The following is a 16,804-nucleotide window of genomic DNA, read 5'->3' on the forward strand; positions in this document are numbered from 1 at the left end:
AAAAAAAATCACATAATAATTAAATAATTAAATACAACATGATTTATGTGGTTTGGCGCAAATTGGCCTACGTCTACAATGAAGAGTTATTCCACAGCAGATGGGAAAAAAGGAAGATGATTGAAATATAATTACAACTTCACACACTTAAATCAATATTGATTCCTCCTATAAATAAGAGAAACATTGGGCATACTCATTTGTACAGACAAAATCTCTGACACGACAAATTTGCCGATAAAGCTTTGGATGTGATGACAAGTAATAAAATATAACATAAAAAACTCATAACGTGCTAGCAAAATTGTAACAAAAATAAATTTTTTTAATATTAATATTAAACTCTCCTTTTCATTCAAGAAAAACATTGCATGGTGCGGATGAGGTACAAATCAGTGGTATTGAGATGATATTGGCGTGGTATTGAGGTGTTATATCACCAAAATATCATCTGATTACCACTGAACTCACGTAACATTCCCTTCTAGACCAGATCCCATTGTTTTTTTTTTTCTTTTTCGGATTTTCAACATAACAACTTCTGATATCCCTCAATAAGCTCTTCTTTTATCCATGTGTATGATCTGATCTAATAATAAATATTTTTATAATTTTTTTTTATAAAATATTATAAAAATAATTGTTTTAAAAACTTTTTCTAATTACATATGCTCTTATAATCCTCAAATCGTAACAAATATTACCGCATAATGTTGCGGGCCAACAAGATTGGTGCGGGCTAAATCATTAAATGCATGTTCTAACTTACTTTTTTTGCCTGTTTATAATAATGGGATATATATTATAATTATTGTAGCACGAGGACTTAAATATAAAACACGCATGATTCATATTTGTATTTATGTCATTAAAATCCTTAACATATTATAAATATAAACATCAAATTTTAATTGTTAGATATGTAAATATGAAAAAGGGCAAAAATTACTTAACGCATAATATCACTATTTTAGTACCTAATGTTTGATATTTACATGCATATATAGCAATTAAATATCTCAAAACACATTGCAATATTTACATAAAAGTTTGTTAGATATAAAAAATATGAGCTCTTACACAATAGTAGTCTTTCATATCTTAAAAAAAATATCATTTTTTATTTTTGAAAAGTGAAATATAACTTTTTAGCATATTTAAAATGACATATATATACATATATAGATGTAAAAATGAAAAATTAGTTGTTAGAGATGTAAATACATAAGAATTAACTGGTATGCATGTAAATCTTCCTAAAAATTAGTATTAATGATATTTTTGGTGATTTAAAATTTTAAAATTTCAATGATAGATATTTAAATACATAAACTAATGTTGTATGCATGTTAATACTATAAATACGAAAAATTATTTAATATGGTGAACGCACGGCAGAGTTGTGTGCGGTTACCCAATAAAAAACAACTCAGAAACAACCATTCCTTTAAGCGCACATTTTCTATCAGGACACCTGACGTACCTCTACGTGCGGTGCAGGTTATTCCTGAGTTATTTTAAGATTATTTCTGGGTTAATTTCAATAATCTCGAAATAACCCAAAAATAACAAAAAAATAAAGACCGCGGGTTATTTCTGTGTTATTTCGAGATTATTGAAAATAACTCAAAAATAACCTGAAAATAACTCAGGAATACCCTGCGTCGCACGCAGAGTTACGTCAGGAGTTCGCACAGAAAAATTTTGCTCCATAAGAAGCTATATGGAAGTGGACCCCACTTTAAAATTTTGATTTTTTTAATAATATTTATTACGGGGCGTAAAATAATTATAATTGGAGGGTGTAGGTTCGGATTACATGAGTAATAAGCGCTCTGTAAATAAATCCTAGATTTTGGTAGGAAACGAAGTAAAATATAACATAAAAATCTTTAATTTTTCATGTTTGTCGCATGAACAAGAAAAAATTTCTGAAGAGCAAAGGTGAAAAATTATTACCATAGTTGATGGAGGAGAGATCCATATAAATGCCACTCAGATCTCTGCGCAACTTCCAACTATTCCGGAGCAACTCCAGATTGCCTTGACAACACAAAGAAAGAGAGAGCGAGCGAGAGGGGCAGAGCATCCATGGAAAATCAACCCCTTATCCGGCAATCGTCCACCATGGTGGGAGTAGTAGACTACCGCGGCCGACCTATCTCCCGATCATCTTCCGGTCGCTGGACCTCCGTCCTCTTTATCATAGGTAAGCTCGCCTCTATCATCTTCCTTTTCGTTCATCACCTCTATGAATACCTCTCTTGTTGTCGTCAGGGGCTGAGATCGCAGAGAGAATGGCGTATAACGGCATCTCCTTCAACCTCATAAGCTACCTCACCGGCCCCCTCAAGATCTCGACGGCCGCAGCAGCCTCCTCAGTCAACAACTGGTCCGGCGCCTCCATGCTTCTTCCCCTTCTCGGCGCTTTTGTCGCCGATTCCTTCCTCGGCCGCTACCACACCATAGTTCTTGCCTCTCTTCTCTACGTCCTGGTTAGCCCCACTCCTCGAAAACCCTTTTTTTCTTAATCTCTCTCTCTCTCTCTTTCTGTTCATTATTCGAATCAATTAGTTTTCATCGATTTGCAGAGTCTTGGGTTGCTCACTCTCTCTGCCGTGCTTTCAAGCCCCTGCTCAGGAGACCTATTACCTACTTTAAATTCATCTTCCTGTTCTCCAGCTGTTTTCCATGTTGTTTTGTTCTTCCTGTCTCTCTATCTCGTCGCCTTTGCGGAAGGAGGGCACAAGCCTTGTCTTCAGGCGTTTGGCGCCGACCAGTTCGACGATAGTGATAACCAAGAGCGCATTGAGAGAAGTTCATTCTTCAATTGGTGGTACTTTGGCATGAATATTGGTATGTTTGCTTCCTTCATTGTATTTAGCTACATCCAGGAAAGCATTGGCTGGAGCTTTGGATTCGGAATCCCTTGTGCTGTTATGGGCATTGCTCTTCTTGTTTTCTTGTTGGGAAGTAGGACTTACCGCTGCTATCCCTTGGAGGATACAAACCCATTTGTTAGGATTGGCAAAGGGTTTGTTACTATGGTCACGAGCAGGCAATCCTCTGCTGATCGTTTCACATTTGAAGTAGAAGCCAGAGACTCGGAACAGCACTGCGGCTGTCATTCTGATCAATACAGGAAGTAAGATTTCTTTTTTCTTGCTGTCAGATTTTCAATATTTGGATCTCACGTTACAAACTTAAGCTTTTAGATTGGTTCTAATTATTGATTAACATTTTGGAGGGGCTTGGTATCTATTCTTATTCCAGCAATATTAAATTATACATGTATGCACCACAACTGCAAGCACGAATTTCGAAGCATTTGAACGGCCCAGACGATGGCCGGACAACAAGGCGTCCTACCGCCCTACTGCAAACCGCGTGACCAAGAATCGATCGACACAACATGGCGAGAGATTCGAATTGCAGATCACACCGATAGTCTGGTCGTAGGCCGGAATCCTTGATGTCAGCTAATCGGTCGACCTGCCTTTACCACGTAGGATGAGTTCGACATTTGAATAGGTTGTTCGACGGACTGATACATCCTTTAGAGAGACACAACCGCCACTCAGACGGTCGCCTCAGTGTCAACCAAATTCAAGCAAGTCGGCCATCAATTATAATCATGTTAAAATTCAAATTATAATGCAGATATGGTATGAAATTTATATGATCAATAGGGGTATCTGTTGTATTAAGGGCGCTTTCTATAACCGTTTCCTCCTTTCTATAATTGTACAAAATATACTTCTAAAAATAGAAGATAAAAATATGAATAAAGAAACCATTATCAATTCTCTCTACTGGAAACTACTGACTTGCAATACTCTCTTTCTCTCTTCTTCCTTCACTCAATCTTAAACTCTCGGAGTGTGTTCACAAAAGACAATTTAGGATCCAACATCCTAAGAAGTGGTGCAGTTAGTATGGATATACTACAAATGAGAAGTGGAAAAAAACTGTGAAGGAGAAGCTTTCCAAAGAGAGATACCACACATGAAATCCAATAGAGATGCTACACAACCAGACGTCAATCCAAAAATCCAGGGCTCACGAGCCAAAATGACCCTTGTGATGGAGCAATTCGAGATGCTCCTGACAGGAATCACATAGAGGAATGACCAACAACCTTGTTGGAGGTGGAACCTCATGGGCTCTGTGCTCAAAGGCCCCCACCGACGAACTTGCCTACTCTAGACAACCAAGTCAGCAACCAGCGGATGGAGGGACAAGGTGAGTCCCAGCACACCGACACCGGTGCATCTGCAAAGGAGAACAAGCGATGGGAAGAACATATGCGAGTGCTTGTTGGGCCGCTTGTAGGAGGGGCATTCACTCACCAAATCAAAGAGGTGATACCCTTGCCCAAGCTAAGGATCCCTCATCTAGATTCTTCTAAAGGGAGGACCGACCCGATCGACCACGTAGCGTCGTTCGAATCATCCATCGGTCTGCCCTTAATCGATGATCCTATAATGTATCGTCTATTCTTAACCATTTTGAAGGAGTTGGCCCTTCGGTGGTTCAACGGTCTGCTGACCGAAACCATCCCGAGTTACTATGAATTCAAAAGACTCTTCGTTTCACACTTTTTAAGCGTATAAAAGCCGAGGAAAGACTAAGACACTCTCTTGACCTCAAGAAAGAATAAAATGAGAGCCTGTAAGTCTACATCACCTACTTCCAGAATGAGGCTGGAAGTTAGAAATCTGAAGCCCAACATAGCCAAAACAACTTTGAAATGAGGAGTATGAAGCAAGCAATTCAAGTATGATCTAAATCTGTTTAAATCTACTACTTTTTTAGAGGTAATGGAGATGACGAACAAGCACATATTTGTCGAAGAACTCCAAGGCTCCCCAAAGGGTAAGCCAGAGTCGCCTGACCATCCCTCAAAGAAGCAAAAGGAACAGGGCGAAAGGCGAAGGACAATCAATCATTCGTCGGTAGCTCGAACAACAACTCTCGATCCTGGGATCAGCGGGGGAAGATCGAGGGCATCATGATCGGAAGTGGTACCTGATCAACGGTCGGTCCAATATTACCAGAGACCGCATGTTTATCGGGAAATGCAGGGTTTGACGCTTCTTAATATGTTGATGGCTGAAATAGTCAAGACAATTCAAAATAAAGACTACTTCAAACTGGCCTCGCCGCTGAAGGGGGCCCTGACCTTATGAGATTCGAAGAGATACTGCCAATATCATTGTGACCACGACCGCAAAACAGAGGATTGTCATCACCTCCAAAATCTGATTGAGGAGCTCATTCGTGCCGGGAAGCTCAAAGAACTTACTACAATCGACGCGCACACACACCGGCAGGGCAAAACTCTATGAGGAGAACCCTCAATCGGGCCTTTTTGGGCGAACGAGGTCCATGTTGCGGGATAATCCTGACTATCTTTGGCGGTGGAACCCGACCCTCCATCGTGAAAAGACAATATTCGGAAGAGGTATGCTCCGTCACCCCATATGCCATAACCATTTGTCAATTATCTTCACAGATACAAGTCTCCCACCGAAGGGGAACCTCCTCAATGGGGCCATTGTTGTCATAACACTGATAAAAAACTATCAGGCGGGTAATATTCTCGTTGATATAAGGTTTCTGTGAATATCTTGTTCATGATGGTGTTCGATAGGATTGGCTTGAAGCCCGACAGGTTGACATCATAATTGATTCATTGCTCGGATTCTGTGGGGAAAGAAAGGAGGCGTTGGGCCTCATTACCCTAGCCATCTCTTGGGAAGAAACAAAGAAGCAATATACAAACACGGAAGATTTTCTCGTGGTAGAATTCCCACCAATCTACAATGCTATCTTTGGTCGGCCACTTTTGAACGACTACCGGCTGGTAACTTCTACCTACCATGTGGTCGTAAAATTTTTGGGCGACAGAGAGCTGATTTTGGTTTAGAGGGAATTTGGAGCATTCTATAATCTATTATTTGTGAGCACATGAACTACTCGATATACAGATGCAGAGAGAGGGGGTTTCGAGGCCAGTGGGACCGTCTTCCAGGTACCAGTATCCGACGAAGAATCCGATAAAATCTTCCTAGTTAGTGAGCATTTTGGTAGAGTTCGACGTCATAAACAACTAGGCGGAGTATGAAGTATTGATCGTCGGACTCCTCCTAGCCTATGAGATAGGCACTCAAGACCTCCTAGTGCGGTCAAACTCCTTGCTGATCGTGAATTAGGTTAGGAGGGCGTTTGAAGCCAGAGTGCGCTGATGGCAGATACCTCGCCAAGACGAAGGATGAAATTGGCAAATTCAAGGGCTTCCGTATCAAACACGTCAGTCGAGAGAAAAATCAAGTTGTTGACATCCTCTTGAAATGCGTTTGTTTGGGAGGAGTATCCAGAAAACTCATTGTGCTGACGATCGACGAACCGGAGGCCATGGAGGTAACGATTAACAAGACCAAGAGCTGGGTGGATCTTTACATCCACTATCTGTAGAATTCGAAGATAGAGAGGAACATTGAAGATCCGAGGCACTTTAAAATTAAAGCCACTCTATACCTATTAATCGACGTAAAGTTGTTTAGAAGTCGGTTATGTCGGTATACCTGAGGTGCTTAAGAGAGGGCAAAGTCCAAGCGGTGCTCTGGGAAATGCATTCCGGAAAATGTGGTAGTCACTCTGGAAGAAAAACTCTAGCTCACCGCATGCAATGACAATGATACTTTTAACCGACGCTTTTAAGGATGGGGCAGAATTTTCAAAAGATGCGAACAATATAAAAAATACGTGCCCTTACATCATTAGCCTTCTCGGAAGCTACAACCGGTCGTCAGTCCTTGGTCGTTTGCCACATGGGTACTAGACATTTTGTGACATTTTCATCCTTCAAAAGGTCATAGGAAGTTCCTCTTGGTTGGCGGTCGAATATTTTTCAAAATGGATCGAAGCGAAACCGCTCGCTCAAGTCATTATAGAGGTAGTCTGAAATTTCATATGGTCTGACTAGATCTGCAAATATGTGTTGTCACTTGTCATCATCACCGACAATGAGACTCAATTTGCGGACTAGCGAGTGAAAGATTTCTACACGAGGCAAGGAATTGATCTAAATTTCACTTCAGTACATCATCCTAGGACGAATAGGGTCGAAGCAGCTAATAAACTCATCTTGAATCTATTAAGGAAAAAAGTCAAAGGAGCCCAGGGAAACTGGGCGAAACTACTACCATCGGTGCTCTGGGCAATCCGAACGACGCTTTCTATGGCAACCGGACAAACTCTGTTCATGCTAACTCATGGAATGGAAGCCGTATTACCGATAAAATACGATCATCATAGCCAAAGGATCGTTACGACCTCCTCATTCCCCGACGATGATCTGATCGAGTAGCAGCATGCTAGCATTGAAGGGGCAATGTTGATCCTCGTTCTCACGGAAGAAACTCAAATCCGCTTCGCACTCCTACAGAAGGAAATCAAGAGGTGAACCGCCCGTTATTTCGACAAATATGTTCGAGGTAGACTTTTGCCCCGGGTGACCTTGTCCTAAAGAAAGCCAACGCAGCAGCTCGCACGCAAACGATCCGTAAGTTACACCAAACTTGGAGCTGACCTTATATAGTCAGCCAACGCATCTCGTCCGGAGCCTATCGACTGAAGACATACACCGTAAAAGAACTCCCCGTGGACGTGGAGTCGAGAAGACTTAAAAAAGTTTTTTTCCTTAAAAAGCTTTCTGATTTCTTAATTATATCCCTTGTATACATGAAGGTAAGTGTCGTTACTTATTGTAATTTTGATTAACGCAATGAAAGATAAGCTAATTTCTTACTTCAATGCCTTAGCTCTCTAAGACATTTATTGTAATTTATATATATATCTAATTATTTCAAGCCAGAACAAGCCGAACACTAGCTGTTCACGAATAACGAGCAATATTGGTAGTTTTTATTTTTTACATGATATTGAACCCTTATTCTTTTAGGTTCCGTGTCAAACACGTCAGTAGAGAGAAAAATTAAGTTGCTGACATCCTCTTGAAATGCGTTTGTTTGGGAGGAGTATCCAGAAAACTCATTATGTCGGCGATCGATGAACGAACCGGAGGCCATGGAGGTAACGATTAACAAGACCAAGAGCTGGGTGGATCTTTACATCCACTATCTGTAGAATTCGAAGATAGAGAGGAACATTGAAGATCCGAGGCACTTTAAAATTAAAGCCACTCTATACCTATTAATCGACGTAAAGTTGTTTAGAAGTCGGTTATGTCGGTATACCTGAGGTGCTTAAGAGAGGACAAAGTCCAAGCGGTGCTCTGGGAAGTGCATTCCGGAAAATGTGGTAGTCACTTTGGAAGAAAAACTCTAGCTCACTGCATGCAATGACAATGATACTTTTGACCGACGCTTTTGAAGGATGCGGCAAAATTTTCAAAAGATGCGAACAATATCAAAAATACGTGCCCTTACATCATTAGCCTTCTCGAAAGCTACAACCGGTCGTCAGTCCTTGGTTGTTTGCCACATGGGTACTAGACATTCTATGACATTTTCATTCTTCAAAAGGTCAGAGGAAGTTCCTCTTGGTTGGCGGTCGAATATTTTTCAAAATGGATCGAAGCGAAACCGCTCGCTCAAGTCATTATAGAGGTAGTCTGAAATTTCATATGGTCCGACTAGATCTGCAAATATGGGTTGTCACTTGTCATCATCACTGACAATGAGACTCAAATTGCGGACCAACGAGTAAAAGATTTCTACACGAGGCAAGGAATTGATCTAAAGTTCGCTTCAGTACATCATCCTAGGACGAATAGGGTCGAAGCAGCTAATAAACTCATCTTGAATCTATTAAGGAAAAAAGTCAAAGGAGCCCAGGGAAACTGGGCGAAACTACTACCATCGGTGCTCTGGGCGATCCGAACGACACTTTCTTTGGCAACCAGGCAAACTCTGTTCATGCTAACTCATGGAATGGAAGTCGTATTACCGATAAAATACGATCATCATAGCCAAAGGATCATTACGACCTCCTCATTCCCCGACGATGATCTGATGGAGTAGCAGCGTGCTAGCATTGAAGGGGCAATGTTGATCCTCGTTCTCACGGAAGAAACTCAAATCCGCTTCGCACTCCTACAGAAGGAAATCAAGAGGTGAACCGCCCGTTATTTCGACAAATATGTTCGAGAGTAGACTTTTGTCCCGGGTGACCTTGTCCTAAAGAAAGCCAACCCAGCAGCCCGCTGGCAAACGATCGGTAAGTTACACCAAACTTGGAGCTGGCCTTACATAGTCAGCCAACGCGTCTCGCCCGGAGCCTATCGACTGAAGACGTACACCGTAAAAGAACTCCCCGCGTAAAAGAACGCCCCGCGGACGTGGAGTCGAGAAGACTTAAAAAAGTTTTTTCCTTAAAAAGCTTTCTGATTTCTTAATTATATTGTATACATGAAGTTAAGTGTCGTTACGTATTGTAACTTTTGTTAATGCAATGAAAGATAAGCTTATTTCTTACTTCAATGCCTCAGCTCTCTAAGACACTTACTCTAAGACATTTATTGTAATTTATATATATATCTAATTATTTCAAGCCAGAACAAGCCGAACACTAGCTGTTCACGAATAACGAGCAGTAGTGGTAGTTTTTATTTTTTACATGATATTGAACTCTGATTTTTGTAGGTTGGTTGTTATCAATGTACCTACTACTTCGTTTATGCTTGGGAGGATATAAAGCTAGCTTTGCATTTTAATACTGAAAATGGGAGTGGTTTTTCCCCGCACTGGTAGCGTAGAAAATTATATTTGAGTTAGAATTCTTGGTTTCAGCACCAGTTACCAAAACATAATTATTGTGCATAATTAAGGTGCAACCTGTATGCTTTTGCTTCTATGCTTGTTTGTTACTGGTATTTTAATTCATTTAGCATTGATTGCCATTAAATATTCTTGCAAATAGGCTCGTGGAGCAAGAGATTGAAGAAGCTAAGCGTATGCTTCAATTGCTTCCTATATGGGCAACCTGCTTAGCCATTGGCGTAGTCTTCTCTCAGTGTTCAACTTTGTTCAACAAACAAGGTGTCAACATGGACAGGCTTATAGGACCGAGCTTCCAACTTCCATCAGCTGCTCTTCAAAGCATCATTAGCATTGTCATTCTTGCTTTCATTCCTCTCTACGACCGTGTTCTTGTTCCCATGACCAGAAATCTTTCTGGGCTTTCCAGTGGCATCACACATCTTAAGAGAATTGGCATTGGATTGTTCTTTTCAGTGGTCTCTATGGTGATTGCAGCTTTGGTGGAGATGAAGAGAGTTGAAACTGCAAGAGAACATGGCTTGATTGATGAGCCAAATGCAACAGTGCCAATGAGCATATTGTGGCTGTTTCCTCAATACATTTTATTTGGCATCATGGATGTTTTTGGAATAGTTGGCCTTCAAGAGTTTTTCTATGATCAGGTGCCTGATGCATTGAGGAGCCTGGGCTTGGCTCTCTATCTCAGTATATTCGGCATAGGAAGCATCATCAGTGGTTTGCTTGTTTCAGTGATTGATAAAGAGACTAGAAGAAAAGGGGAGAGCTGGTTCTCTGACAATTTGAACCGAGCTCATCTTGATAATTTCTACTGGCTCCTTGCAGGACTTAGTGCTGTTTCGCTTGTCCTTTTTGTCTACTTTGCTCGGTCTTATGTATACAAGAAGGAATACCGCAGTAAGTAATGCTAAAGCACCTCAAATTTTATTTACTTTTTGGTTTCCTGAAAAAGGATTGCAGTGTAAAAAGAATGCAAAGATAAAATTAATGTATTGTATTTGAAGCATTTTGTCTGGTTCTATATAAAATAATTGTATGGATTTAATAATTTTTTGTTTGAGTTGAAGAAAAACAAATTCCATGAAAAAAAAATCTGTTGAGGTCGGCGACGGGCGGTCGGCATTAGTATTTGCAGCGGTGGTCGGACGGTGACGGCGGCGGCAGTTAGACGGTGACGATGGCGGCAGTCGGACAATGCTGGCCAGCGGTGGCTGGGGGTGGCGAGTGGCGACTAACATCCAACGACAAGGTAGACAACAGATTGGTTGGTGGAGGCAATTGACAGCGACAATAAGTGGTGTATTGTAGCGGGTTGAGGCAGCAACATCACTTTATACCGATAAGTGTATTTGAAATTTGCTCAAATCTAACAAATTTCAAATATATTAAAAATAAAATAGAGTGTTGTATATTTCTAAAATGGTCTGCCAAACTGGGCCGAACTGAGCCAAGCTATCAGCTACGAACTGAGCTGAGCCAAGTCGAGCTGTCAACTTGCTGAACAGATGAATTGATGAAGTAGTTGAATTGAACCCATCTATCTAGATGGTTAAGTTGAGAACACCTACCAAAGTGAACAAGCTTAGCCCACCCGTCGAAGTGGTTAAGTCAATCCCACCTGCTAAAGTGATCAAGCCGATGTGACAGAACTAAGCTGAATTGCTGAGTTGAGTTACATGGAAAGACATGACTTAACATTATGTACATTTATATATTTTTATATGATGATAAAAGGACACCTCAGAGTTCATAAACAGGAGACATACAAAAACGAAGAAGAAGAGGATGAGAGGGGATAGTCTCTCTCTTTCTCTCCCCTTCTCTCCCCTCGTACTTCTTCTCAATAAGAGCAGCGGGGATAAAATTAATGAATAAAATATTTTAATTATTTATCAATTAGTAAATTATTAAGTACTACAATAAAATAACTTCTTTGCATATATTAAATCACAAATAATATTTTTTTATTAATTACCTTAATATTTTTGTTAATTTATTTTAAATTTTAAAATTAATGAAATTTAATTAACATGGTTTATCTATTTGTTTATTTTTATTATTAATTAATATTTTTTTGAAACTCTATTAAAACTTAATTAGTGTAAGATATTATTCTAATTAATTACTGATTAGCATTTATCTTAATCTAATTATATTTAATATTTTTAATGTACTTAGATTTGATCATAAATAATAACATCATAATTATTTTTTAATAATTATTAACTATTAATCAAAATTTAAAGTTCATGCATCTCTTATTCCCTCACAAAAAAAATAGCTAAAAAGGATCCGTTCTCTTTCTTTGTGTTTGGATTGGTAAAGTGACTTGGCCTTACACGAAAGCCAAAGCCCGCCCAGAAAGCGCCTGACACAAAACCGGTAAATTGATGTAAGGTTGGAACATAGTTAAAAAAGAAAGCCTTTCTACTATCTTTGGCATCGTCGCCTTTTCTCTTTTTTTTTCTCCGAGCCGACATGTTTCTTCTATCACATAGTTTCCTTGTTCTTGAGGATTAATAGAGAATAGGGCCCTTAGCTTCCAAGGATTAGTTCAAGTTTGGATATTTGCTGTTGTTCCTTAGTCTTAGACACATTTTTTGGATCAAAAGGTTATCTGCTTGGTTGACCGCTTCTTTGACTTTTTTTTCTTACTTTTCCTCAACAACACTAAACCCTCATCAACAATGTAGTGAGGAGGCTCTTGAGGTTTAGGGTTTGATATTTTTGCTGTGATTTAAAAATTTAGGTGTTATGTAATTTAATATAAAGATTTCAATGTTAGATTTTTAACTACATAAGAAAATGGTGTATGTTAGAAAGAACTGAAGAAAGAAGAGTAGTGGTAGAAACAGGCAGAGGAAGCTAACCTAGAAAGGAAAAAACAAAGCTGCTATAATATTAGGAATAAGATTTCCAGTTTCCCATCATCTACCATTACAGGGCTCACCTCTGTATATATTAGGAAAGGGAATATTATAGAGAATATGATACCAGTAGGTAGTTAGGATTCTGCAATTATGGAGATGCATGGGAGCAGGAATCGAACAACATAAAAATTGGTCCCAGTTTTTATCCCCCTGCAAGCTGAGGAGCCTTGTCAAGTAACTTGAAGCTTGAATTTGAGAAGATTGAAGCATTGTTTTACCGAAGGTTTAGTAAAGATGTCCACAGGCTGGTCCTGAGTATGGATGTAATGGAAGAGAAGGTGACCGACGCGTATTTTTTTCCTGATAAAATGATAGTCTATTTCAATGTGCTTCGTACGTGTGTGAAAAACTGGATTATTTGCGATAGCCATTGTAGATACATTATCACAGAAGAGAGCGGTGGGAATTTATTGTGCCACTCATAGGGCTGTCAATTTCCAAAAAGCTCGTTGTTCGCTAACAGCTCGTGTTCGGCTCGTTATGTAGCTCGCTTTTTTAAGCTGAAGATGTAAACGAGCCGAACACAAACAAAAGTTTGTTCACTCGTGTTCGGCTCTAATTGGCTTGAAAATAAATAAATAAATATATATACATAATAAATATTCATAAAATTAAATGTTATAAATTATAGTTAATTTAATTTTTCTAACTAAATATATTTTCACATTTTATTAAATCAAATCCTATAAATTATAATATATAATAATTTATTACTAATAATATTTCAATATTAATTATATAAAACAGTGTAATAAAAATTAAATAAATAAAATATTTTAAAATATATGTACCACTAACAAAAAAACCCTAACCGGCCTCCCATTCCATCTCTCGAAACTTCTTTCGTTCGTTCGGCGCCTTCTCCCTCTCCCTCTTGCTAGTTGCAACTATACTCCTCCGACCGCCGCGAAGGATTAGGGCTTGTCGTCTATGCTCTTCTATCTAATCTCTACTTCTCATTCTCGACACTGTTGACTCGATTGATTGGTATTCTTGCTTGTTTGCTCGATAGTCTTGCACGACTGTTGTTTTTATTTGTTCGATAGTCATGCACGACTGCTTGTTTGGAGACCTATGTGTTATCTTTGAGTATCTTTTCAGTAATATTTCATATATATCTTCAGGTATGTCTCTTGTCTTAAACTTTCTTAAATTTCTTTTAGATTTATTTAGATTTTTTAGTGATCTTAGGGCTTGTAGAAGATTTATTTAGATTTAGTAGTTTTTTCATTATAATGTTAGATTTATTTAGATTTATTTAGATTTCCATTATAAAATTAGGGCTTTTGGATTAAGTGAGGTCAACACATTTAGATTTATGTGTATGTAAATCTGATTAATTGGTTTCTTCGTTATAATGTTTAGATTTATATTTAGTACCCACATGATATTCCTTAAGGGGTTTTGGTATGGTATGGAATCACCAGTTGGCTAATATCTGTCTTTAAATGACGCTAAACTGTTACTTTCTTTTTCTCATGCATTATATTCTGCTAATGTTGTAGGCTTTAGTGATTTAATATGCTAATCTTGGGTGTACATGAGGAATGAGCTGTCATTCTTTAACTGGAAATGGTTGTTCTTTTCAGGTCTTTGTTGAATAGCAAAATCTTAAGTTCCCAAGATTGCATTCTAAAGTTTAAGGTGTTAGACATGTAAAACATAAGAATTGACTGGTATGTGTGTAAATTTGCAAAAAAGTAGAATATTTGTGGCCACAAGATTGAAAGGAAAATATGTGATATTGTGTTGAAAATATGATAGGAAAATCTACATTTGGTTCAATATGGTTTCAAATTTGTCATTAGATATGCAGCGTATTCATATACTTTACATGCTTAACACCTGAACTTGATATTTTTTTATACACACATAGATCATTCGACTCTCATGTATTCTTATAACTCAAACATGAGCTTCAATTTTCCCATAAATACTACCTTTATTTATTTCTCAAAGAAAAAAATGCATCTCTGCATATATTGATTCTGAATATCAAAAGGTTACAAATGTAAATATCAAACTGTAGGTGTTAAATATCTAGATGTATAAGAATTGTTCAAAATTACAATTTTGTTGGTTTGGGGAAGATTTGAAAGCTCTTATGACTTGCTGTTTTGACTCTTGCTATGCATAAGTTGAGAAATGGCTACTTGATGCTCTCCAATAGTTGTAGGATTTGTTTTTTTTTTTAAAGTGGCATCTTTATGTGCCAACCACTCTTTTTATGGGCGTTTGCACACACAAATAAAAATGATGGTGTTAGATTTGTGAATTCGAAGGACTTGGTTGTTATGTATGTAAATGCTCCAAACTCTAAACAACACAATCGTGTAAGTTTTGTTTTTGTTCTACTGCTGAAAGACTTTAATTTTGGTGAATTTATTAGACTCATGAGAGTCCGTTTGGGGCTGCTTTTTTGCGGCTTTGCGGCCCGAATCGCGACTATTTACTGTTTGACTGAAAACTTCGCGGCAAAATCAAGTTAACGCGGAAGAAAAGCCCAAAGCAATATCCTCCCCGCGGCACAGCTTCGGAGCGTGAAAAAGCTTGTTTTGCCCCTCAAGCTCTCGTCCCGCCCTCCCGCCCGCCCGCGATCTTCTTTCTCCCAATCTCCCGCGCGCAATTTCTTCCTCCGAATCCTGCGGATCGCCCTTCCGCGCGCTCGTCCCAGTGATCTTCTTCTTCCCCGCGCGCTCGTCCCTTCGTCTCCGAATCCCGTGAATCGCGACCAGGTTTTTTTTCTTCCCCGTGATCTTCTTCCCCCTCTCTTCTTCGGCCTTCTTCTTCCCCCTTCGGCCTTCTTCTTCCCCCCGCTCTTCTTCCGCGCGGAGTACTTCATCCTAATGAAATAATTGTTGACCTAATTGGCTAGTGTTTTGTTGCTCATTCAAGTAGGTTCTAGTCCTCCAACCTTACATTTTTACAAATTTGAGTCAGCTTGAAATCAAATTTGAGCCGGCCTGTAACCAAACCATTTCAAGTTGAGCTTTTTTAAAATTTTATGTAAAGCTAAAATTAATAATTTTGAGTTTGAGTCAAAGCGAAACTCACTCAAACTCAACTCATTATGACCCTTAGTTCTTGCTGCCAGTATTTCTCGATTTTAAGCTTTTTCTCAGAATCTTGTTGGAAGAATGCTGTTCTCAAGTTTGATATCTTTTTTGCAGCTTTCTTGTGCTAACAAATCAGACCACATACGAATTGGTGAGAAGACGGCGCATATTTTATTAGATCATGTGCAGGTACAATGGTTGTTTATTCATTGTCTCGAGAAGAGATTTGGATTCTCAAGAGTTTAACTTTTCAATTATTATTTCGTTGGAGCTTAACTTCTATTGCCAATATGTACTATGGTTGTTTATTAATATTTTATAAATTTGGTATTCTGTTGCTTAAACTTGCAAAATGTAATTATCTTGCTGTTGGAAAAAATTACTATGAGAAATATATTGTGGTAGTTTAGTGGAGCAATTAGCAAAGAAACAAAAATTAGGAGAGAAAAATCAAGGACCTTCAGTACTATTTTATAACTGCGTATTCCCTAAATATTTATTTAACTGCATATTCCCTAAATATCTAATACCTAAACATTACTTTATTCTACTTTCTAATTGATTTTACTGTTGTGTTTCATGACTTTGTTTTGTTATAGTAATAACATGGATAATATGCCTAAAGAGGTTGCTACACCAGCATTGTGGGAAAAAGATACGAAAATAATATTTTGCAATCTTTGTCTTAAAGAAATTGAACGGGGAAATAGACCAACGACCCATTTCAATAAAGTAGGGTGGCAAAACATTATAAAAAATTTCAAGGAATGTATAGGCAGGGAATATGACATGTTGCAAATGAAAAACAAGTGGGACCAAATGAAGAAGGAATGAAAAATATGGAAGGAATTGAAAAGGGGTTTTACCGGTCTTGGTTGGGATCCAATAAAGCGAACAATTGATGCACCCGAGGAATGGTGGGCTGAAAGACTTGCAGTGAGCTTTGTTTATAAATTTTTTTTTTGCAACTTTCTATTTTGTTATAATTGGGTGTCTACAAATTTTTGTGTAGGTG

The 16,804-nt window shown here is 38.6% G+C and overlaps 1 protein-coding gene across 1 annotated transcript in view; it reads left to right on the forward strand.

Moving 5' to 3' along the window:
- Window positions 1-1,959: 1,959 nt before the first annotated feature.
- LOC110030699 overlaps window positions 1,960-16,804 on the forward strand; it is a 46,111-nt gene continuing 31,266 nt past the window's right edge. Inside the window, 4 exon segments of the mRNA XM_020733555.1 lie at window positions 1,960-2,209; window positions 2,278-2,495; window positions 2,592-3,145; window positions 9,946-10,700. Coding sequence (XP_020589214.1) covers window positions 2,092-2,209; window positions 2,278-2,495; window positions 2,592-3,145; window positions 9,946-10,700 — 1,645 coding nt within the window. The 5' untranslated portion in view covers window positions 1,960-2,091.

This window comes from Phalaenopsis equestris, unplaced genomic scaffold (assembly GCF_001263595.1).
Source record: "Phalaenopsis equestris unplaced genomic scaffold, ASM126359v1 Scaffold000002, whole genome shotgun sequence".
Taxonomy (NCBI): Eukaryota; Viridiplantae; Streptophyta; class Magnoliopsida; order Asparagales; family Orchidaceae; genus Phalaenopsis; species Phalaenopsis equestris.